Genomic DNA, 26,427 nt, shown 5'->3' with positions numbered 1-26,427 from the left:
AACGGCTGCTCACAGGCACGTGTTAATGCAATGCTGGCGAGAATGCAGTTCCGAATCCGGGGGAGAGCGGCTGCTCGGGGCGCGCGCTGCCTTTTATTGCGCGCTGATTTTTTATCGCGCGCTGCTTTTTTTCGTAACATGAAAACACCTCCCGAAAGCGAAAACAGGGTACTAATGTAGGCCTTTCGTAACAGTGAGGTTTCGTAAAGCGAACGTTAGAAAAGCGGGGGACACCTGCATCTTGAAAACGTCGAAACTATTCTAATAGTGCTGTCTAATTTGACATTATCGTCCCTTTTGTGAGTGCTCCTGTCAATGCGGGATGGATCCAAGAAAGTAACTGAGTTGCAACTGCTATTTGGTCTCTCAAACACCTTGTAGTTTAATAACATGCACAAGTATTTGCTATGTTTGTGGTACTGGGAAGCTGGGTGGCTGTGAATAACACACACTCGAGAGATGGGGAACAAACGTGCGGCTGTTTATTTTGCCTGTAAGTCATCTACCCGGATTGCCCCCTCACATTCCGTTTAGCACGTAACACATGGGGAAGCTTGACAGCAAACTGCAAGGGTCAAAATATACATGACTACATAACATATCCCTCCCCCCCTTATTTTCTCCCCTTCCCATTCACAGACCAGCTCCTGAACTATTAAAATTCAATGGAGTAATTATCAAATTCAACCAACAACAAAATGCTTTTTTTTCTAAACGAGGGAGAGAGGGTAGACTGCCTCAGACATGACCCTGGGGATTGTTCTGTCCCCTGTGCTGAGGGTTATTCACTAACCTAGAGATTCAACCGGTTTGTGAGGGTGTAGGCAACCTGGGGATAATGCCAAAGTCATTTTATTGTTTGGTGGTGTATGTGTAGGTCTTCAGAATCAGAATTAGGATTAATATCCCCGGCGTATGTCCTGAAATTTGTTAACTTAACAGCAGCATTACAATGCAATACATGATAAAATAGAAAAATAAATAAATTACATTAAACATGTATATTAAATAGTTAAATTAAAAATAGCGCAAAAACAAAAATAATATTTTTTTTTAGGAAGGTGAGGTAGTGTTCATGGGTTCAACGTCCATTTGGAAATCGGATGGCAGATTGTAAGAAGCTGTTCCTGAATTGCTGAGTGTGTGCCTTCAGGCTTCTGTGTCTCCTACCTGATGGTAACAATGAGAAGAAAGCATGTCCTAGGTGATGGGGGTCCTTAATAATGGATGCGGCCTTTCTGAGTCACCACTCCTTGACGATGTCTTGGATACTGTGGAAGCTTGTACCTATGATGGAGCTGACTAATTTTACAACTCTTTCAGGCTTTTCATCCTGTGCAGTGACCTCCACGACCCCACCCCCCAACCTCCATACCAGACAGTGATGCAGCCTGTCAGAATGCTCTCCACTGTACATCTATAGAAGTTTTCGAGTGCTTTGTGTGACAGACCAAATTTCCTCAAACTCCTAATGAAATATAGTTGCTGTCTTGCCTTTATAGCTGCACCTGGGTAAGTTCCTCGGAGTCCCAGGAACTTGAAATTGCTCTCTCTCTCCACTTCTGATTCCTCTGTGAGGATTGGTTCACGTTCCCTTGTCTTAACCTTCCTGAAGCCCACAATCAGCTCTTTGGTCTTGCTGCCATTTTGTGCAAGGTTGTTGCTGCGACCCCACTCAGAAACGAGCTGGTACATCTCGCTCCTGCACTCCCTCTCGTCTCCACCTGAGATCCTGCCAACAATGGTTGTATCATCACCAAATTTATGGATCTTGGCTTGGGTACTGCATTGACATTAGGGGCACCTCAGAAAGCACAGGTGATGGGGGTTGACTGACTTGTCATTTGATATTAAAGGAGATTCTGCAGTCATTGTTTCAGAATCCTGTCCCATTTCTACAACTGGATCTGGATTGTTCAGTTTGTGTTGGTTTTCAGTAGACTCAGAAACTGGCAGCAGCCCATCAACATGCCTTCTCCAGATGTTGTGTTTACTAGTTTCCTCTCTGTACAGTTGGTGCCACCACCATGACAGGTATCCACCTTGTTCCAGAGGTGTAGCTCCAGGCAGGTCCTCTCCCTCCCACTGTGAAACTTCTGTACTGCACTTTGGCACGTCTCTCTGCTTGGCTTTGCTGTTCATTCAGCACAATCTGTTTTGTGTTTGGAGGTCTAAGTAGGTCAAGCTGTCTTTTCATCAGCGTAGTGGCTGAAGCTGTTTTGGTGGTAGCATGAGATGTGTTGCAGTAGTCAGCAAGAAAGTGCTAAGTCATTGGTTGCAGGATCCACTTCCTACTGAAGCCTTGTAGGCTTGTTTCATTGAATGAATCGTTCATCAAGGTCATTAGTGACTGGATGTTGTGGTGCTAACTTGATGTGCTGAGTGTTGTTTGCTTCCACAAATGCCTTGAGCTCTTTAGACAGGAGTTGTAGGCCATTGTCAGTTACAAGCTGTTAAATCCCAAAGTGGCTAAAGACGGAACGTAGCTTCTCAATGCACTTCTCAGAATGCTCTTCATGATGGTAACCTTGGTCTATTTGCCGTGTGCCTCCAATGCACATTTGGTGTCTTGTGAAGCCCTGAGCTGTTGATCTCAAGACCCAAATATTCAATTGAAGATCAAAAGAACTCATATTTGTCCTTCCGGACCCTTTGTCCAATTTCCTTGAGTCTTTCTCATGTAGCATCCAGGTTTTGCTGATGCTCGCGCACATTTTTCTCCATTAATGGTTAAGTCATTCAAATAGCATTGAACCCCTGTCAGCCCACTCAGGATCTGGTCCTGTGCTCGCTGGAAAAGTGCGGGGGCTTTTGTGATGCCAATTAGAAGTTTTTGGTAACTGAACTTTCCCTTGTCAGTCACTATTTTCAACAGTTCCTGAGTCTCTGGTTTCACATGTATCTGCAAGTATGCTTTACACAGATCAATATTTGTCTACCAGCTAATCCTGCAAAAAGGTCATCAATGAGGGGAAGAGGGTATTGTTCAGCTGCAAGAACTGAAGTCTTCCAAAAAAAACCTTAAAGACTCTTTCCTTTTTAGAACAGGAACCACTGGAGTTGTCCATTTACTTACACACACTGGTTCCAATAACTTTGGCCCAGTCTTTCCAAGTTGGCCTCTATCTCTGGTTTGAGGGTGTATGTAACAGCTCTTGCCCTCAGGCATTTGGGTGTTGTGTCAGGTTTAATAGCCAGTTTAACAGAGATTCCTTTCATACTGCCCAGCTCTCCGTTGAATACTTCTGCGTGTTTCTTCAATACCTCTTGTAGAGCAGTGCTCTCGCCAATCAAGTGTACTTCATGTCAGTTGAGTTTGAGCTGCTTCAACCTCGATCAGACCAGAAACACTGGATAATTACCTTTAACAATGTACAGTGGAAGTTTCTTTCTCTGCTGATCTCCACTGTATCATGAAATATTCCCCTCAGTGGAACAAACTCACCAGTTTAAGTCTTTAAAGTCATCCTTGCCTCTTCTGGGGCGAGATGCTGCAGTATCTCCTTGTAACCTGTCTCTGACACCAGTGATACTGCGGCACCCGTGTTCACCTGCATCCTCACTGTGATCCCATCCAACCGTGGGGTCGACTAAAAGCCATCCTTGTGTCCTGAAACAGATAAAACATGCAAAGCTTCAACTACAAAGTGGGAGTTACTCAGTCCATCTTCTGTATCCTCCATCTTGATCACATGCTTCTTCTTGCTTTTCCAAAAGTTATTTTTCTTTATTACCGTGTTTCTGGTTGACAAGTTTCTTTTTACTTTTACAAACATATTCAAAATGTCCCTTTTTGCCAAGCTTTGGCAATCTAAATCCTTTGCCAGCATTCTTTTGCTGAATGCCCAGATTTGCCACTATGGTAACATTGATTGTCAATAGGTGTCTTATTCTTAAAGTCAGTAGAAACTTAATGAATTTGGGAAGATGTGCTGAATGGCTGTGCTTGATTAGCTACCATCTCTACAGATGTACTAATCTCAGTTCCTTCTATAATGTTAGTCTGTCTTTTGTTGGCAAACGTTTATGAATTGCCTCACTATGTGATTCAAGTCTATCACGTAATATGTCATTCAGTGACGGCACAAAATCACGTTCTTCATTCAGCTGCTTCAGCACCATCACAAACTGTGAAATAGACTCACCACCTTCTTGATCCCTTGTATGAAACCTCTGCAATAATCTAAGGTTTAGCTGGTGGTCTTTTAAGACTTTAATTATGTCTTTTATAGGGCTTATCGCCAGGGTTAGCAGGTTGCATTCGACTGCGTAGTAAATGTTTTTGTACCCATCACAGTCAGAAAAGTTGGAACATGAATATCATCTGAAATTTGATTTGTCAGTGCAAAATATTCAAATCTGTCAGTATATGAACTCCATTGCTCTGTCGTTTTGTCATATGGCCCCAAACTTCCAAATGTTGTTGTCATTTTCAAACGCAATCACTTTCCAGAAAATTAAGCATTTCTCTTTTCCCCCTCTCATTTGTTTTATTTAACCATCCAGTTCTCATTCTCTCCTCTCGGATTCTTCACTCACCACTCTTTTCCCCCTCTCATTTGTTTTATTTAACCATCCAGTTCTCATTCTCTCCTCTCGGATTCTTCACTCACCACATTTCCTGTGGCCAATTTTTTTTTTTTGCTTATCCACATTACACAGCGGCTGCACACGGACTTTTTTTTGCCAGAGGAAATAAAACAATAAATATCAACTGAGAACTTGTCACCTCATCACCGGTTGTTGGGTTTGTGGTACTGGGAAGCCAGGTGACCATGAATGACATACACGAGAGACGGAGAGGAGAGGAAGGAAGCTTGACAGCAAACTGTGTGGTCAAAATATACACGAATACATAACGGTATAAATTCTCCTTCGCAGCATTGAGATGATCTGTTCTAACTTCACTGAGAATCATTCAGAAGTTCACCTTGATGTAACATATAGAAACAATATTTAAAGTTCAAAATATCTGAGGGCTTTCAGTTCTTGAGATTAACAAACCATATAAAAAGTATTTTGTTAAAGGAATGCAGAGCAATAATATTCAGTTGCATTTCCCCTTTTGTGTTAAAACTGTCTTTAATTTTAACCAGACTGGCAAAATACAGGCAATTCTTCCTGCCAAATGCTTTGAGTTATTGCTGTGACATTCATATGCATTTCTTGCACTCATCTTTACCCTGAAAATGTTGTTGAAATCCATTTCTGGACTATGGCAGAAATTATCTCTTGATAGATTTATTATGGCAGTTTTCACAGCACTGTAATTACTGGCTGGTGAGGAAAATTGCCCTATATGTGTATTTTCCAAATCAGATTTTTATACATTAAAACTCGTGCAAACTATTCTTTTCTTTGCAAATCCTCATGTTTCAGGACCTGACACACCAGGCTTTGTTACCCATGATCCTTCAGAACTCTCTGGGGCCTCAATACCTGCACCTCCATTAAAAGACCATAAGATGTAGGAGATGGTAGGCCATTCAGCCCATTTAGTTTGGCCCACCATTCTATCATGGCTGATATATTATCCCTTTCAACTCCATTTCCCTGCCTTCCCCAGTAACTTTTGATGCCCTCACTGATTAAGAGCCTATCAACCTCCTCTTTAAATATGCTTGGCCTCCACAGCCGTCCATGGCAATGAATTCCACAGACTTGCTACTCTCTGGCTAAATATATTCATCCTCATCTCTGTTCTAAATTTATGTCCCTCTATTCTGAGGCTGTGCCCTCTGGTCCTAGACATCCACTATGGAAAACATCCTCTCCATATCCACTCTATCTAGGCCTTTTAATATTTGATAGTTTTTATACTCGTGAACCTCTTCCAATATCAGCACATCCTTCCTTAAATGAGGGGCCTAAAACTGCTCATAATACTCCAAGTGCAGCCTGACTGATGCCTTATAAAGCCTCAGCATCACCTCTTTGCTCTTATATTCTAGTTCTCTCAAAATGAATGCTAACTTAGCATTTGCCTTCCTTACCACCGGCTCAATCTGCAAACTAACCTTTGGAGAATCCTACACTAGGTCTCCCAAATCCTTTTGCACCTCCTGGTTTTTGAATTTTCTCCCCATTTAGAAAAAAGTGTTCGTCATTATTCTTCCTAGCAAAGTGGATGATCATACACTTTCCTACACTATATTCCATCTGCAACTTCATTGCCCATTCTCCCAACCTGTCCAAGTCTTTCTGCAGACTCCTTGCTTCCTCAATACTACCTGTCCATAAGACTATAAGACAGGGGTCCCCAACCTTTTTTGCACCGCGGACTGGTTTAATATTGACAATATTCTTGCGGACTGGCTGATGGGGGTGGGGGTGGGGTGTTAATCACGACCGGAATATAGATGATAAGTCAACTATAAGTCACTTATAAGTGGCTAATAAACTCAATTTCATTTCTAAAAGGGTTTATCTAACAAATTTAATATTAAACACACAGTGCATATTTTCCTTGCATGAATATAATGATGTCAATTATAAGTCAATAGCATCATAACATTTTAATAATATTTGGATACTAAACACACAGTGCATATTTTCCTCATATGAACATATAAAATCATTGCAACACACCAATATCGCTGAATCAGTGGGAGCCGTGGGCTTGTTTCCTACAACAACACGGTCCTATCGAGGGGTGATGGGAGACAGCGATACTCGAAGGGGGTTCCTTATGTCCAGTCTATCCCGCTACGCAGCGATATGATGTTGGAAATGGAAGCAACGTTTTCAGTGCTTTTGTGGCTATCTCAGGATATTTAGCCTTGACTTTGATCTAGAATGCTGTTAGAGATGTTGTGTCAAACATAGTTTTCAGCCTGCCATCATTTGCAAGCTGGAGGAGTTGATCTTCGCGCGCTGACATGGATGATGCGTGCATAATGACCTCGGGTGCGTTGAAGTTCAACAGTGGGCGTGACAGGGAATGAGGAAAGGTGCAGCTGACTTATTACAGGGTTACCAGATTGGCTTTTTGGGTGCCAAATTCCAGAAGTCTGGCTTTTCTCCAATGTGGTTGGCGTCAGAAAATTCATTTGGCTTTTGGGCTTTTTCCTGGCTTTTTTACATGCTAAAATTATCTGCATGAAAATTACCTATCATCCTTTTTCTAAAACATTTTCCTTTTAAGAAAGATGTTCCCTTTAAAGCTTATATCCGTGGTCAGATTATTTCCTATTCGGCTGGTTTGAAAAGACGTGTTAACAATGAAATACTTCTGTTGGTTGATAAAATTAAAGAAGTCGATAAAAAATATGCTATTTCTCCCAGTAAGGAGCTGTACAAACACAGAGCTGAACTCCAATTGGAACATAGCTTATTATTAACATCCTCGATCGAAAATCAATTAATGAGAACTAGATGTGATTTTTATATTCATAGCGATAAATCGGGTAAATTACTGGCTAACCAATTGAAATTTGATTCGGTTAAACGTCAAATTACTAAGATTTGCAAACAGGGTGATACTTTCACAGTTGATCATGCTGGGATAAACCAAACCTTTCAAGAATTTTATACCTCTTTATATCACTCTGATTTTCCTCATGATTCTAATTTCATGCATGATTTTTAAGTAAATTGAGTTTTCCGAAACTATCAGATTTGGACGTATCTTTAAACTCTCACTGGGTAAATCTTGAATCTAATTCATTACAAGGGTTTTCCTTGGGTTCGGTTTTAGGAACTTTAATTCCTTTTACTTCTTTTAAATCATATAAACAAATGAACAACCCAATAGTTAAGAATACTTTACATATATGGTTTCAATTTCGAAGATTTTTTGGGTTTAATCAATTTATTCTAGCAAGTCCCATTATATCAAATTTTCTTTTTCAACCTTCCACAATGGATCAAGCTTACTTTGATTGGAAAACCAAAGGTATAATATCTTTTCGCGATTTATTTTTGGATAATTGTTTTATGTCTTTTGATCAACTCTCTAATAAATATAACTTACCCAGATCTCACTTTTTTAGATATCTACAGATTAGAAACTTATTAATTACTGTCTCCCCTAATTTTCCACACCCATATCCAATGGACACTTTGGAAAAAATCTTAGATTTAAATCTCTTCTCAGAAAAGTGTAGTAGCAATTATATATAATATAATTATGAATTTATGTCCTGATGCTTCTAATAAAATTAAAGCTGACTGGGAAAGAGAACTTGAGATTAATATACCGACTGAAAAATGGGAAAAAGTTCTTCAGTTGGTGAATTCATCCTCTGTATGTGCTAAGCATAGGTTGATCCAGTTTAAAGTAGTGCACAGGGCTCATATATCCAAAGATAAACTATCTCGTTATTACTCTTATATTAATCCAATATGTGACAGATGTCATTCCGAGATAGCTTCTTTAACCCACATGTTTTGGTCATGTCCCTTGTTGGAGAAATATTGGAAAGATATTTTTGATATTATTTCAACGGTCCTAAATATAGAATTACAACCTCATCCAATTACTGCTATCTTTGGACTACCAATGATAGACTTAAATAATTTAACCTCTTCATCACGAAGGATGATTGCATTTCTTACTTTAATGGCTAGAAGGTCCATTTTGTTGAATTGGAAAGAGGTTAACCCTCCTAATGTATTTCATTGGTTTTCACAAACTATGGTGTGTTTGAATTTGGAGAAAATTAGGAGTGCAGTTTATGACCCTTCCATTAAGTTTGAAAAAACTTGGAGGCCATTTATTCAGCATTTTCATTTGATGTAATTTGATCATTTCCAAACTTGTTTTATCTCTCTGTACTGTTGTTGGAGGGGAATGGAGTCGTCGACGCTAAGGTTTTCTTCTTTTCCATTTTTAAGTTGTTAGTTTTGCCCAAGTCTTTTAGTTTAGATGATTAATTTAGTTTTTCTTTGGGGATGGGGTTTGTTTTTTTTCTTTTTCATGATTTTTTTTCCAGTTTTGTTTTTTGCTTTGTATTATCCGTTGTTAGTTCTACATGATTGGGAGCCTTGTTAATTTACACTATTTGATTTTACAATTATTTTTCTTAAGTATAACAGTATATCTCCTACTATTTGTATTATTGCTATGTTTTGTTTCTATATTTCGAAATTAATAAAAAGATTGAAGAGGAAAGATGTTTTTCGGTCAGTTACATTTCGCAATATTTCTGCCGCCAAGAGTCTGGGCAAGAAGGCGCCAATCGGCACGTCGGCAACACAGTCACGTCGCCAAATCATATAGTTTCCTCGTGGCCCAGTGGTTAGGGACCATTGCCATAAGACATAGGAGCAGAATCAGACCATCTGGCCCATTGAGCCTGCTCTGCCATTCAATCATGGCTGATCCTTTTTTAAAAATTTCCTCCTCAACCCCAGTTCCTGGCCTTCTCCCCGTAACCTTTGGTGCCATGTCCAATCAAAACCTATTAATCTCTGCCGTAAATACACCCAATGACCTGGCCTCCACAGCTGCATGTGGCAACAAATTCCACAAATTCTTCATGTGATAACCCTTTCATTCCTGGAATCATCCTTGTGAACCTCCTCTGGACCCTCTCCAATGCCAGCACATCTTTTCTAAGATGAGGGGCCTAAAACTGTTCACAATACTCAAGGTGAGGCCTCACCAGTGCCTTATAAAGCCTCAGCATCATATCCCTGCTCTTGTATTCCAACTCCTTGCTCTTATATACCCTCCACCTACCTTCATATCATCTGCAAACTTGGCCAGTAAGCCATCAATTTTGTCAACAGGTCATTGACATACAACAGGAAAAGAACTGGTCCTGACACTGACCCCAGTCAGTCTGAAAAGTCCCACGTTATTTCCACACTTTGCCTCTTGCCAGTCAGCCAATCATCTATCCATGTTAGTATCTTTCCTGATTTACTGTTATCTTATTAAGCAGCCCAAGTGGTTAAGGTGTTGGTCTAGTGATCTGAAGGTCGCTAGTTTGAGCCTCAGCTGAGGCAATGTGTTATGTCCTTGAGCAAGGCACTTAACCACACATTGCTCTGCGACGACACCAAACTGTATTGGCCCTAGTGCCCTTCCCTTGGACAAATTCAGTGGCGTGGAGATGGGAGACTTGCAGCATGGACAAGTGCCGGTCTTCCACACAACCTTGCCCAGGCCTGCTCCCTGGAAACCTTCCAAGGTACAAGTCCATGGTCTCACGAGACTAACGGATGCCTATATATTATGCAGCCCCATGTGCAGCACCTTGTCTAAGATCTAAGTAAGCGACATCCACAGCCTCTACTTTGTCTATCCTGTCTGCTATTTCCTCAAAGAATTCCAACAGATCTGTAAGGCAAGATTCCTGCTGAAGGAAATCATGCTGACTTTGGCCTATTTTATCCATGTACCCCGAAACTTAATTCTTTGCAATGGTCTCTTAACATCTTCCCATCCACTGAGGTCAGGCTAACTGGCCTATAATTTCATTTCTCAGCCTTCCTCCCTTCTTAAAGAGTGGAATGATATTTGTAATTTTCCAGTACTCCAGAATGATTCCAGAAACTAGTGACTCTTGAACGATCATTACTAATGCCTTCACAAACTCTTCAGTTACCATATTCAGAAACTTGGGGTGCAGTCCATCTGATCCAGGTGACTTATCTACCTTCAGACCTTCCAGTTTCCCAAGCACCTTCTTTGTTCTCCTTTTACCACCTCTCCAACATCATTTTCCAGCAGCCCAATATCCACTCTCGCCTCTCTTTTCACTCTCACCTCCCTTTTGTTCTTTATATATCTAAAAAAACTTATGATATTCTCTCTTATTTAATTGGCTAGCTTTAATCTTTTCTTTCCCTATGACTTTTTTGTTACATTCTTTTGCTTTTTAAAAGCTTCCCAATCCACTAACCTCCCACTAAATTTTGCTGTATTATATGTCCTTTTTTATGCTGTCTTTGACTTCCCTTGTCATCAATGGTTGCCTCATCATCCCTTTGGAATACTTCTTCATCTTCAGGGTATATCTATCCTGTGCCTTCCAGATTGCTTCTGGAAACTCTGGCCATTTTTGTTCTGCTGTATTCCTTGCTACTCTTGCCTTTCAATCAACTTTGGCCAACTCCTCTCTCATGCCTCTGTAATTCCCTTTATTCCACTGTAGTACTGATACCTCTGACTTTATCTTCTCCCTTTCAAATTCCAGGTTGAATTCTATCATATTACGATCACTGCCTGCTAAGGGTTTCTTAACCTTAAGCTCCCTAATCAAATCTGGTTCATTACACAACACCCAATCCAGACTTGTCTTTCTTCTAATGGGCTCCACCACAAGCTGCTCTAGAAAGCCATCTTGTAAGCATCCTACAATTTTCCCATCTTGGGATCCAGCACCAACCTGATTTTCCTAATCTATCTGTATATTGAAATCCCCCATGACTATTGTAACTTTGCTCTTTTGACATGCCTTTACCATCTCCCATTGTAACTTACAGCCCACATCCTGGCTACTGTTCGGAGGCCTGTATATAACTCCCATTAGGGTCTCTTTGCCCTTACACTCTCTTCGCTCTAACCACAGGGACTCTACATCTTCTAATCCTGTGTCACCTCTTTTGAAGGATTTGATTTCATTTTTTTTTTACCAACAGAGCCACCCCACCTCCTCTGCCTACCTGCCTGTCTTTTTGATACAGTGTGTATCCTTGGATGTTCAGCTCCCAAATTTGATCTTCTTTCAGCCATGACTCAGTGATGCCCACAAAGTCATACCTGCCAATCCTAACTCTGCTACAAGATCATCAACCTTATTCCATATACTAAGTGCATTCAGCTATAATGCTTTTAGTCAGAATTCATCACTCTTTTTGATTTTGCCTCCATGTTACACCTCACTTCATCCCACTGACTGAAATTCTGCCTTTCTTTCCTCGCAGTCTCACTACATACTGTGTATATGTACTTGTATACCAACTACCCCATCCTTAACCCTATCACTCCCGTTACCATTCCCCTGCCAGATTAGTTTAAACTTTCTCCAACAGCTCCAGCAAACCTGCCACGAGGATATTGGTTCAACCCCCCCCCCCCCCCCACCAAAGTTCAGGTGTGACTGGTCCTTTTTGTACAAATTAGACCCTCCCTGGAAGAGATCCCAATGATCCAGAAATGTGAAATGCTGCCTCCTGCACCAATCCCTCAACCACTCATTCATTTGCCAAATCATCCTATTCTTACCCTGTCGGGCGCATGGTGCAGGCAGTAATTACTACACTGGAGATCCTTCTTTTCAGCTTTCTACTGAACTCCCTGTATTCTCTCTTCGGGACCTTCTCCCAGTTCCTCCCAATGTCGTTGGTGCCAGTATGTACCACGATTTCAGATTGCTCATCCTCCCCCAAAAGAACGCTCCCCCTTTTAAGCTACTGGGTTCACTGAAAGGTTTATTCTACTGCTGTGTAGCAAGAAAAGGTAAGTGAATCAAAACAACTCAAGGTGAGTGTTCAACTAAAAAGAGAAACATCCTCTGAGATCCTCCAGCATTTTGTATATACATCAAACATTGGGTGAGCAGCAGATATCTCCAATTAAATTAGAGGAAAATCAAGACGTTTACCATCAGTCTTTGAATGAGCTGTATTCCTATACCACTGACTCTATCCTTCCAGCCACAGCTCTCTGAAATGGAACCAGATTATCTGCAACCCTGATTGTGAATATGAAATCTCTGTGCCATCAGTAATATCGCCTACTCCTTTCTCTGCAAGCTTGCTCTACGCCTCCCCTGCTTCAACTCCTTTGCAGCTGAAATCCTCACCCCAGAATGGGAATGGGAAGTGGAATTAAAATGGGACCTGACATAGATTGGGAAAACACTTCACTGAGCACCTACACTCCGTCCACCAGAACAAGTGGGATCTCCCACTGGCCATCCATTTTAATTCGACTTCTCATTCCCATTCCGGTAGGTCCATCCATGGCCTCCTCCCCTGTCATGATGGGGCCATACTTGGGTTGGAGGAACAACACCTTGTATTCCACTTGGGTAGCCTCCAACCTGATGGCATGAACATCGATTTCTCAAACTTCAAGTAATGCCCCTCCTTTTCGCTCTCTCCGTATCCTTTGAGAATTAGATTATGAAGACATGCAGTCCTCTTTTATTGTCATTTAGTAATGCACGCATTAAGAAATGATACAATATTTCCTCCGGTGTGATATCACAAAATACAGGACAGACCAAGACTGAAAAAAACTGACAAAACCACATAATTAGACGAGACAATGAGTTCACTTGCACAAATTACATCAACCACCACAAATATACCTACTTAATCGTGTAAGACTGTTATTGTAGTATTGTTGTCAATTAAAGTTCAAGGTTCAAAGTAAACTTTATTATCAGAGTACATATATGTCACCACTATAACCCTGAGATTCTTTTTCCTGCGGGCATACTCAGCAAATATGTAGAATAGTAACTATAAACAACGATCAATGAAAGATGAAATAGAGCATAGAAAACAACAAACTATGCCAATGCAAATATAAATAGTTAGTAATAAATAACGAGAGGATGAAATACATAGCAAAAAAAGAGTCCTTAAAATGAGATCATTTGTTGTGGGAATATCTCAATAGATGAGTGCAGTTCAAGAGTCTAATGGGTGAGGGGTAGTAACTGTTCTTGAACCTAGTGACGAGAGTCCTGAGGCCCTTGTACCTTCTACTTGATGGCAGCAGTGAGCGAAGACCATGGCCTGGGTGGTGAGGGTCTTTAATGATGGATGCTGCTTTCCAACGACAGTGCTCAACGGTTGGGAGGGCTTTACTGGACGTACTGGGCTGAATCCACTACCTTTTGTAGGATTTTCCACTCAAAGGCATTGGTATTCCCATAATGCAGCCAGTCAATACACTTTCCACGTCACATCTATAGAAACTTGTCAAAGTTTTTGATGCTATGCCGAACCTCTGCATGAAGCAGAAGCGCTCTTGTGCTTTCTTTGCCATTACATTTATATGATGGGTCCAGGACAAGTCCTCTGAGATAAGTAAAACCCAGGAAATTAAAATTACAGACCCTCTTCACTTCTGATCCTCCAATGAAGATTCCCTCTCCTGCAGTCTCCTTGGTCTTGTTGACATTGGGTGAGAGGTTGTTGCTAAGACACCACTCAGCCAAAATTTTCAATCTCCCGCCAGTATGCTGATTCATCACCTTTGATAAGCCCCACAACAGTGGTGTCATCAGCAGACTTGGTTTGGTGGAGAAGATGTTTTTGCCAATCTGAACTGACTGGGGTCTGCAAGTGAGGAAATCCAGCACCCAATTGAACAAGGGGTTATTGAGGCCCAGGTCTCGGAGATTACTGATTAGTTTTAAGGGGATTATGTAATTAATTGCTGAGCTGTATTCAATAAAGAGGATCCGGATGTATGCATCTTTGCTGTCCAGCTGTTCCAAGGTTCCAAAGAATCAGATCTAACCTTAATTTGTATCAACCTCAGTCAAGGACTTCAATTGTATAAGAAAACAATTGGTGTTGGTTTATGTTGGTGTAACTGAACTGCATTTTTAAAAACTTACTGCAAAAAGCCGTGATTCTAAGATTTTCAAGAAATGTTGCAAAATTACAGATGACTGAGGGGTTAACCAGACCTGGAAATACAAGTATAACTACATGCCCAAAAAAAAAGTTTTTCTGTAGGGAATGCTGAGTTTTGGATACAATGGATTAGACCCTTCCATCATTGCACAAAGTGCAATTAAGTTGAGAATTCCCGTAATTGAAAGGGAGTAGAGTTGATTTTGGAAAAAAAAATGTCTAGTGGAAATGACAAGCGAGTCCATGCAGATGGGTCTGGCCTGTTGATTGAGGTACGCAGAACTGCAGAAAGTTGCAACAGATGGGAAGAATGTTGGAAGTTTTCAGTAATGGTAGAAAGTTGACATCTACAGTTCTGGATATTATTGGCATCCATACTCCCTCCTTAAATGAACTTCAAGTCAGCAAGATCTTTCCTGTTTGGTTGCACTGTTACAAGAACGATGATAGGACAATTTCTGAAATAAGGACTGAAAACATTCAGGATGGATATGAGAAGAATTAAAACGCAAACACGAGGACATCTGCAGATGCTGGAATTTCAAGCAACACACATCAAAGTTGCTGGTGAACGCAGCAGCCCAAGCAGCATCTCTAGGAAGAGGTACAGTCGACGTTTCAGGCCGAGAACCTTCGTCAGGACATGTTTTCCAGAGACACTTAAAGGGATTACTAGTGGTATGGTTGACACTCAGTGCAGAGTCCTAAGTGGGCCTCACTGCATTCAGACTCAGTAAGCGGGAGGCCCAGCGAGCTCCGACTTACAATGATAAATCTTTTACCTTTTCCGAAATGAAATGACAAAGTCCGAGAATGCACCAGGGGTTGTGGACAGGGTCTGAGTGCGGACCGCGGGCGGCGGTTGGCAGACTGATGGTGGCAAAAGCTTTTTATCGATTCAAAAAATAAAGGGGCATTGTGTGCACCAAGACAGAGAGGTGATGCGCCTGCCACGGGTGCCTTCGCGAGTGTCGTCTGCATAATCCTGTTTCCCGATTGATCCAGCTTGGTCGGTCCTACCTTTAGGAGAGGCCGAGTGGAAGCGACGGTCTCGACACGTGATTAGTCCTGACGAGGGGTCTCAGCCCAAAACGTCGACTGTACCTCTTCCTAGAGATGCTGCCTAGCCTGCTGCGTTCACCAGCAACTTCTATGAGAAGAATAAAACTGATTTTATAATTCTGCTTGCTGAAAGCACATGTAAGTATTCAATTTGGAGTAACCCTTTCATGAAATCCAAAATTTTAGAGAATATTAAGTAAGATGGCCACCCTTAAGCAAATCTGAAAATCCCAAGAAGAATTTTCAGATTAGTTTAAGAATGGCCATCTTTCTGAATATTCTCTAAATTTTTCCTAGCACAGAGTGGATGCAGAGCAAGGCTGGGTTTGTTAAAGCAGCAGAACAATTCTTTTGCAGCGGTGCATACACATATTTATGAAAGTTGCGGCATTACTTCATCAAAATGTATTCAGTTGTCTCAGTGGTTAGCAGTAAATGATTGATGCTTGCTACTACAGCTGTCACAGGCCACCACATGGGGTAAGTGATGTTGGATGAGCAGTTGTCAGTGTGTTCCAGTGCACCCATGTAAGGTTAACTCCTGCTGGCATTCTGCTCTGATGTCGCCAGCATTCTGGTGGATTCACTCAGTTGTTCAGTGCGCTTCCACGAAGCGGGAGCTCATCTGTGAATGTTGCTAAAAGTGCAGGGCCTCATTGAGACACTGTACCTAGAAATAAGTCATGTACCATTATCTTATATGAAACAGAAAAATGGTTTGGGTTCTTTGAAAGCAAGTACGGCTAACAGAATCAAATTTCTTAAATCTGCCAACTTTTGATAGTGAGGTTGAAGCAAAACCCTCCCTTCCAAGCTTTATAATGGGCTGAAAAACTGGGAAGTAGTAAGAACTGCGTGGGAACATTCTAACCCATTGTAGTGATGTATTCCTCAAGTAATTATAGGTCAACAGAAAGTGATTGCTTTGATCTTAGGACATAGAAATCTACAGCATGTTACAGGCCCTTCGGCCCACAATGTTGTACTGACCATGTAACCTACTCTAGAGCCTGCCTAGAATTTCTCTAAGCTCCAGGTACCTTTCTAAGAGTCTCTTAAAAGATCCTATTGTACCCGCAGTGATTTTTTTCAGTAACATTTATTCGTTAAAAATACACATACATTTTGTAGTCACACAGAAAGTTGGCAGTTTTAGATCCGTAGTATTGCTTTGTTTCAAAAGGGTTTTATTTTTCTTCGACAGTGCTGCCATTGGGATTGGCTTCTACGGAAACAGTGAAACCAATGATGGTGTCTACCAGCTGACCACCTCCATCTACAATGCAAACCATACACTTGCTGGAATAGATGGCTTGGTAAGGTGACTAGTTTTTACACCACCTGGAATATTTTTCATTGTATTTCTTGGCACATCTACATTGCAAAATCTTCATTGTTTATATTTATATAATAATGTGTCATTATTAAAATAAGACCTCTATATATAATACACACAAAATACTAGAGGAACTCAACAGGCCAGGCAGCATCTATGGAAATGAGTAAACAGTTGATGTTTCAAGGCAAGACCCTTGTGTCTCATTTGTGATGTTTCAAGGCAAGACCCTTGTGTCTCATTTGTGATGTTTCAAGGCAAGACTCTTTTGCCTCTCAAAAGCAGAGGTGGAGGAGTATGCCTCATGATCAACCCCTTTTGGTGCACAATTGTCTCAGTGTTGTCCCAGTTCTGCTCTCCAAAGCTGGAATATATTGCAATTATGTGCCATCCATTTTACCTGCCGCGGGAGACTTCTATCATTTTGGCAGTGGTGTACATTCCATCTCAGGCAAACAGGCTCTAGATGATCTGAGCAACGTGATCAACATGCATAAAACAGCACACCCTGACACCTTTGCCTTTATTTTGGGGGATTTAAACCAGGCCAGCCTAAATAATTATCATCAACAAATCACTTGTACCAGAGGAAACAACACACTGGTCCACTGTTACACCACCTTCAAGAAGGCCTACCATGCTATTCCACACTCTCACTTCAGAGAGCCTGATCACTTGGCTGTACTTCTACTCCCTGAGTCTAGGCAGAGTCTGAAGACTGCCGCACCAGTAATGGGAGCTAAGAAGGTATGGACAAGGGAAGCACAGGAGTGTTTAGATGACTGCTTTGAATCGGTGGACTGGACTGTATTCAGGGACTCATCTTCGAGCCTGGATGAGTATGCCGCAGTTGTTACGGACTTCACTAAAGCCTGTGTGGGTGAGTCTGTGCCTGTGAAAGCTTGCTGTACATTCCCAAACCAAAAGCTGTGCATGAACCAGGAGGTTTGCCGTCTGCTTAGGGCTAGATTTGTGGCGTTTATGTCTGATGACCCGGGTCTGTACAAGAAAACCAGCTATGACTTGTGGAGGGCTATTTCAAGAGCGAAGAAACAATTCTGAGTGAGGTTTGAGGTGACATTGGATGCACATAAACTCTGCCAGGGCTTGCAGGACAATACATCCTACAAAGCGAAACCTAATAACATGAATGGCAAAGATGCTTCTCTACCAGATGAGCTTAACACCTTCTATGCTCACTTTGAAAGGGAGAATACGACTACAGCTGTGAAGATCCCTGTTGCACCCGGTGACCCTGTGATCTCAGTCCCGGAGCCCATGTTTGGCTGCCTTTCAGGAGGGTGAACCCGCATAAAGTGGCAGGCCCCAGTGGAATACTTGGTCAGGCTCTGGAAATTTGTGCCAACCAGCTAGCAGGCATTCAAGTGGCTCTTCATACATCCTCAGATCACCTGGACAATGCAAACACACATGTCAGGATGCTGTTCGTTGATTATAGCTCAGCGCTTAACACCACCATTCTCACAGTTCTGATTGATAAGCTACGAAACCCGGGCCTCTGTACCACCATCTGCTATTGAATCCTTGACTTCCTAAGTGGAAGACCACAGTCTGTGCGGATTGGTAATAATATCTCCTCCTTGGTGACAGTCAACACTGGTGCACCTCAGAGATGTACACATAGCCCACTGTTCTACTCCCTCTATACCCATGACTGTGTGGCTAGGTATAGCTCAAACATGATGGATAAATTTACTGGTGAAAATCATTGTATCATCAGATGGAGATGAGAGGGCGTACAGGAGCGAGATGTACCGGCTAGCTGAATGGTGCCACAGTGACAACCTTGCACTCGATGTCAGTCAGACAAAAGAACTGATTATGGGCTTCAGGAAGGGTAGGATGAGGGAACATGAGCCAATCCTCATAGAGAGATCAGAAATGGAGAGAGTGAGCAATTTCAAGCTCCTGGGTGTCAAGATCTCTGAGGATCTAACCTGGTCCCAACATATCAATGCAGCTAGAAAGAAGGCAAGAAATTGGCTATATTTCATTAGGAGATTGAAGAGATTTGCTTTATTAACAAAAACACTCAAAACTTCTATAGATGTACTGAGGAGAGCATTCTGACAGATTGGATCACTACCTGGAATGGGGGGTAGCTACTGCACAGGACCTAAAGAAGCTACATAAAGTTGTAAAATTAGTCAGCTTCATCTTGGGTACTAGCTTCCACAGTTTTCAAGACATCTTCAAGGAGCGGTGCCTCAGAAAGGTGACGTCCAATATTAAAGACCCCCATCACCCAGGGCATGCCCTCTTTTTATTATTACCATCAGGAAGGAGGTACAGAAACCTGAAGGCACACACTCAGCAATTCAGGAACAGCTACTTCTCCTCTGCTATACGATTCCTAGATGGACATTGAACCCGGGAATACTATCTCACTTTATTTTTAATATACGATTTCTGGTTTTGCACTATTTTTAATCTATTCGATATACATTTACTGTAATTGATTTATTTATTTATTTTTCATTCTATATTGTCATGTATAGCATTGTACTATTGCTGCTAAATCAACAAATTTCATAACATACCAGTGATGACAAACCTGATTCTGAATCTGATTTCGAGCATCTGCAGATTTTCTGTTGTTTGTGATTCTTTTACATATAATATCAAGTATTTTAATGGTAACTTCCAGTAGTTTCCTTCATAAATATTAACATTCCAATTCCTATTTGAAGATTAGCAAGACCAGAGTACTTTTACATGTAGAGAGTTCAACACTAAAATCCTATACTTTCCATTATTTGGTGCCATTTGCCACGATGAGCTCTGACCTCGGATCTCTGTGGTGTCCAGCAGTGAAGACCCACCTTTCCACGATATCTCAGCATTCAGTCACTGTGTCATTTAAGTGTGGACAAGGGATGATTGGATGTCTGTTACAAAAATCTGGATCAATAACGTTTAATGGTGAGCTTTTTTTAAGCTTTCAAATGTAATATAAGATGAACAACATTAGTAACTGGCTCCCATTTTATCTTAATGCTGTTTTTTGAATTGATTTGTCAAATGGAAAAAGGCACCTAAAGTTAATTATTGAATAAATGATTCTTGTCTCTTTTTTTGCTCGTCTGCCATGGAGAGGCAGAATGGGACCATTCATTCAATTTCTGTACTCGTTTCTCCTCTCCCCCTCCCCCCACACGAATATCTCACTTCAACACAACGCAACTCTACGTTTAGCGTTCTTGTGTGCAAACAAAAATCTGAAGGGATGTGAGCTTCCCTGTCAAGGGCACCATTTATTGCTTATCCATAAAAGGGCAATGTGTAATCATTAGCGAACATCCCCTCCTCTGATTTTATGAAAGAAGGACCATTGATCGATGAAGGAGCTGAAGCTGGTTTGTTCTGGAGGAACGCTCTGGGGAACCTCGGCAATAATGGCCTTAGACTGAGACGATTGACCTCCAATAACCATTATCAACGTCCTTTGTGTGTAATGTGACGCCAGCTGCTCAAAACATTTCCCTTGACTCTTGTTGATTCCAATTTTTTCAGAACTCCTCCATGTCACAGTCTGTCAAATGGTGCATCCATGTTAAGGGAATTCCTTGTTGCTTCACCTTTAGAATTCAGTTGTTTTGTCAACTGAAGCTGAGTGGGTCTGGCAAATCCTAATTACAGCAAAAGCGTGCATGGCTTTTGATTGGTGCGACCTGACAGTGCATATGAGGGCACCTTCCATTATTTTGCTGATTGAGATTGTACAAAATGCTGGCGGAACTCAGCAAGACAGGCAGAATCTATGGAAAAGAATAAACAGGTGATTTTTGGGCTGAGACCCTTCAGCAGGACTGATTTCAAAGTACATTTGTAATTAAAGAATGTATAAATTGTACAACCTTGAGATTTGTTTCCTTATAGGTAGCCACAAAGCAAGAAACCTGAAATAACCCAATTTAAAAAAAATAAAGACCAATACCCAATGTGCAGAGAAAGGGAGAAAACATAAATCACGCAGACAATAGAAGTAAACAACAACATTCCAAAACAAAGTCAGTCGTCAGATCCAAACCCTGGAGCAGCCCCGATTAGGCCCAAGCCTCGGTATCTGTTCATTGTATTAGTGGGTAGGGAGCACAGCAGCCGGGGCAGTCTTCATAGCCTCAGTACCATAGAGAGAGAGAGAGAGAGAGGAGTGAACATCACGGTAGAGCGAGCGAAATCGGTTATTGCCTCCGATCCGACACCCTGTCTTTCCAATATATCATTTACTTTGTCCAAACAGCATATCATACCTCACACTGGGACCCGGGCACCACTGCAGAAAAAGTTTCCAGGCCTAGAATACGCCACCCAGCACTCACTCTGTTCCCAGATTTTGCCTCCTCAACCCAAAGCCACTCTCGATTTCTCCAGTTCGGCTAGGCATCCAGAGCAATACAACCTTGTACCCGGGCCAGTTGTATGGGCGTCAGGGCTCTTCTACCTCGTCCTTTCTCCTCCAAATAGCTCACTCCACCCACGCCGATTCCCAACATAACAGCACACAGTTCATCCCTCAAGTTCTCTCGCCTCTTCATTGTTTGCAGTGATAATTTGTGAAGAAGGGTCTCGGCCCAAATATCGCCTGTTTATTTCTTTCTGTTGATGCAGCCTGACCTGCTGAGCTCCTCCATCGTTTTCTGTGTGTCACTCTGGATTTCCAACATCTGTAGAATCTCTTGTGTTCATAGGGGTTGATTTGCCAGATTGCGTTTTGCATACCTGGGCATTACGAGCTTGACTGAACGTGTGAGTTGTGGAGCATAAACATTCAGAAATACAGTCAGAACGTTATGAAAACAGGTAATGCTGGAGGCTCAAGCACCATCTGTTGAGGTGAAATAAAACTAAACTTTTACCTCCCTGATTGAGCTGAGATTCAGATTTGAATTTTAGTGCAGAGCACCCCATGTTAATTTTGCACTAATCTTTAATGCCCAATATCCAATCCACAGTCTTTGTAAATTGTTGATTAAATTGATAATCTCCAAGATATGTCCATTTTTGAAAAAAAGTGTTGATAATGCTTATGTAAAGTGAATGGACTGAAAATAAAAGTTGTAATTTTCAAAAAGTTAAACTTGGTTGAACAATCAGCAATCAATATTTACCAGTTGACCTGTTGCTCTACTTTTTAAGTATGCTTTTAAACATTTGTTTGGACAAGTGGTTAAGATAATGCAGTCTCTGCATTCACTTTAAAATCCCTGCCCACAAATCCCTTCACCCTGATCTACTGTGACCAATAACCCTGTTGTTCTGTGACCTTTCAGCAATCTTATTTGTAGAAGAGACTAATTTGGGGGCCAACTTGCAACATCATGACAAGACAGCGTCCTTTGAATGGGTTTGTGCTGACCAGGTTCTGTATCAACATGGACATTTAAAAAAAAAGATATGAAACCCATATTAATCCTGACATTTAGCTTACAGGATTATCAAGTGACAATGCCCATGAGATGTTGGATCCCATGGAAGCAGTAAATTGCATTGGGACAAATTGACATGCTACATTCATCTTGTCAAACTGAAGTTTAAAACCTCTCCAGAGCATTATGACCTCCTCATTCCACAGCACGGGTCAACTTTTTCTCTTTGCTTTTGTTGTTTCCTTGCAGAAGACACTTATCATCGAATTTGTGCAGCGCCCTTCATTCAGTTGCACTGAATCTGGATATGAGTTTGTGCAACGTACTTAACCCAGTTACAGCTGCTTGAAGCAAAAATGTACTTTGTGCATTGCACTTCATTGAATTACAAATCTATAATCTGGTTAAATCCCTCCGCCTGATATGTCTGTTACGTACCCCGTAACTGGGTTGCCAAACCAGCAGAAATGGATCACTCAGTTGGAGTCTGGATTACTAGAACTAAGAAAGTTTTATGAAAGAAACAAGCAACACAGTAATCGAAAGGATAATAAATGCAACAGTTCAGCAATGATAAACACACATGTGCACAGAATTAAGATAACAGCATCAATCAAGCTCTATCGTTGTCTAGGGGTAAATGACCAAGTGACACAAAGTCCAGTTCAATTTAGTTCAGTTCGCAGTAATCGTTGCCATGGCGATGGACAATGTGGGGGGAAGGAGAGAGAGAACAAGAACGAATGATCATTCAAAACGGCTTCCACACACAGACCTGCGATATTGCTCACAAGCAGCTTTCGGGCGAGTCCTATGTGATGTCACCTGAGGTCACCGACTGTGACCCCTCCTCCAGATGCGGTCGATCCTCTGCAGTGAACCTGGCACCCAAGCAAGGGTGGACACACACCGGGTTCCCGCTGATCGTACCTTTCCACCCTGTGCGTCTAAGGCTTGGTTCCGCAACCAGCCTTCCAAAACGACTCCCGCCGACTTGCGGGGGGGGCTCCGCTTCCAGGGTCTCGTTACCTCGTGGTGTCGTGTGTGTGTTGCCTTAGCGAACCTGTCCCTTTTTATCCCCCTGCTGGGGTATCGCCTGTCCATCACTTCAAACAGTTCAGGGTTCAAAGGGGGAGCCGCTCTAGACAGCCCTCTCTCCCGTCCCTTCATTACACATCTTCAAATGCTGCTCCGTTGTCTTCCTTATCTCTCTCTGTCCCGAAGACAGGTGGCAGACCAACTGCTGATCACACAGGACAGCTAACATCTTATCTATGTGTATTCTTGTCACATGTCAAACTCCCATCAGTGATTATGTGAAATGCAGTGTGTATTATAAGACCACAAGATATAGGACTAGCTTCAGGCCATTTGGCCCATCGAGACTGATCCATCATTCTATCATGGCTCATTTATTATCCTTTCAAGCTCCATTCTCCTGCCTTTTCCCTGTAATCTTTGTTACCCTGACTAATCAGGAACCTATCAAACTCTACTTTAAATATACTCAGTGACTTGGCCTCCACAGCCGCCTATGGCAATGAGTTCCACAGAATCAGTACCCCCGGCTGAAGAAATTCCTTTTCATTTCCGTTCCAAATTGACTTTGCTCTATTCTGAGGCTGTGCCCTCTGGTCCTAACCTCACCCTCTATAGAAAACATCCTCTCCACATCCTCTTTTATCTAGTCCTTTCAATGTTTGGGAGGTTTCAATGGGATTCCTCCCTCCCCCCACCCCCCCATTCTTCTAAACTCCAGCGAGTACAGGCCCAGAGCCATCAAATGTTCCTCATATATTAACACTTTCATCCCAGAATTATTCTCGTGAACCTCCTCTCAACCCTCCCCAATGCCAGCACATCTTTTCTAAGATAAGGGCCCTAAAGCTGCTCGTAATACTCCAAGTGTAGTAAAACCAACGCCTTACAAAGCCTCAGCATTACGTCCTTGCTCTTACATTCTCCAAGTGAATGCTAACATTGTATTTGCTTTCCTTACCACTGGCTCAACTTGCAAGTAAACCTCTAGGGAATCTAGAATGAGGACTCTCAGATTCCTTTGCACCTCTGATTTTTGAATTTTCTCCTCATTTAGAAAATAGTCTACACCTTTATTCCTTTTACCAATGTGCATGACCGTACACTTCCCTACACTATATTCCATCTGCCACTTCTTTGACCTTCTCCCAATATGTTGTAGTCCTTCTGCAGATTCCCTCTTTCCTCAACACTAAATGCCTCTCCACCAAATGTTTTTATCATCTACAAACTTGGGTGCAAAGTTCTCAATTCTCTCATTCAAATCATTGACGTATAATGTGAAAAGAAGCAGTCCCAACACAGACTCTTGTGGAACTTCACTAGTCATTGACTGCCAGCCACAAAAGGTCCCCTTTATTCCTACTCTTTGATTCCTGCCAGTCAGCCAATCTTCTATTCATGATCATTTCTTTCCTATAATACCAATACCAAGGGCTCTTATTTTGTTAAGTAGCCTCATGTGCAGTATCTTGTCAAAGGCCTTCTGAAAATCTGAGTAAACAATATCCACTGACTCTCCTTTGTTTATCCTGCCTGCTATTTCCTCAAAGAATTCCAACAGATTTGTCAGGAAATCATGCTGACTTTGGCCTATTTTATCACGTGCCTCCAAGTACCCTGAAACCTGATCCTTAATAATGGAATCCAGTATCTTCCCAACCACTGAGGTCAGTCTAACTGGCTTATAATTTACTTTCTTCTGCCTCCCTCCCTTCAGAAAGAACAGAGGGACATTTGCAATTTTCAGTTTCCCGGAATCATTCCAGAGTCTAGTGATTCACGAAAGATCATTACTAATGCCTCTGCAATCTCTTTAGCTATCTCTTTCAGAACTCTGGGTGTAGTCCATTTGGTCCAGGTGATTAATTTATCTATCTTCAGACCTTGCAACTTCCCAAGCACCATCTCCTAAGTAATAGCAAATGCACTCATGCCTGCCCCTTGTCTCGAATTTCTGGCATACTATTAGTGTCTTCAATAATGAATACTGACACAAAATACTTGTGTTTGTCTGTCATTTCTTTGTCTTCCAATCCTGCCTCTCCAGCATAATTTTCCAGCAGTCCAATATCCACTCTTGCCTCTCTTTTACTGTTTTTCTGAAAAAATCTTTGTTGTCCTCTATTATATTATTGGCTAGCTTATCTTCATATTTCATCTTTTCTCGCCTTGAGGCTTCTTAGTTGCCTTCTGTTGGTTTTTAAAAGATTCCCAATCCTCTAATTAATTTTTGTCATATTATATGCCACCTTTTACATCTTTTGTCAGCCACAGTTGGATTTCCTCCATTTGGAACACTTCTTCTTTGGGATGTATTTATCATGTGCCTTCCCAATTGCCCCAGAAACTCCAGCCATTGATGTTCTGCTGTGATCCCTTTTGGTGCCCCCTTCTAATCAACTTTGGCAAACTCCTTTCACGTCTTTAGAATTCCTTTTACTCCATTGTAATACTGATACATCTGACTTTCTCTTCTCCCTTGCAGACTGCAGTGTGAATTCTATCACATTATGATCACTGTCTCCTAAGAGTTCCTTTACCTTAAGCTCCTTAATCAAATCTAGTTCAATGCACAATACCCAATTCAGAATTGTCTTTCCCATGGTGGGCTCAACTGCAAGCTACTTTAAAAAGCCATCTCATAGGTATTCTACAGATTTAATCTCTTGGGATCCAGCACTAATGTGATTTTTCCCAGTCTACCTGCATATTGAAATCCCTCATGAGTATCGTAACATTTCCCTTTTTACATGTATTTTCTATCTCCAGTTGTATTTTGTAGCCCTGGCTACTGTTTGAAGTTCTGTATGTAACTCCCATCAGGGTCTTTTTAACTTTGCAGTTTCTTAACTCTAACCACAAGGATTCTACATCTTCTGATCCTATGTCACCTCTTTTTAAGGATTTGATTTAATTTTTTTAACCTGCAGAACCTCCCTACAGTTACCAACTACTTGGTATATTAGATATACCATAATTTATTTTATGAGTCTTTGTTGGTCTTCAATGTTGTAGTTGCCCCATAAAAGCCACTTTAAATATTGCAAAAGG

The 26,427-nt window shown here is 41.6% G+C and overlaps 1 protein-coding gene across 2 annotated transcripts in view; it reads left to right on the top strand.

The window, feature by feature from the left end:
• Nucleotides 1-26,427, top strand: part of ttyh2 (tweety family member 2) — a 120,992-nt gene that overhangs the window by 44,750 nt on the left and 49,815 nt on the right. For both annotated transcript variants that reach the window (XM_063074446.1, XM_063074445.1), the window contains exon 3: nucleotides 16,814-16,925. In XM_063074446.1, coding sequence (XP_062930516.1) covers nucleotides 16,814-16,925 — 112 coding nt within the window. The remainder of the gene's footprint in view (nucleotides 1-16,813; nucleotides 16,926-26,427) is intronic.

This window comes from Mobula hypostoma, chromosome 22, assembly GCF_963921235.1.
Source record: "Mobula hypostoma chromosome 22, sMobHyp1.1, whole genome shotgun sequence".
Lineage (NCBI taxonomy): Eukaryota > Metazoa > Chordata > Chondrichthyes > Myliobatiformes > Myliobatidae > Mobula > Mobula hypostoma.
Note: the sequence above shows the minus strand (reverse complement) of the source record. Positions and strands in the feature narration are given on the sequence as shown.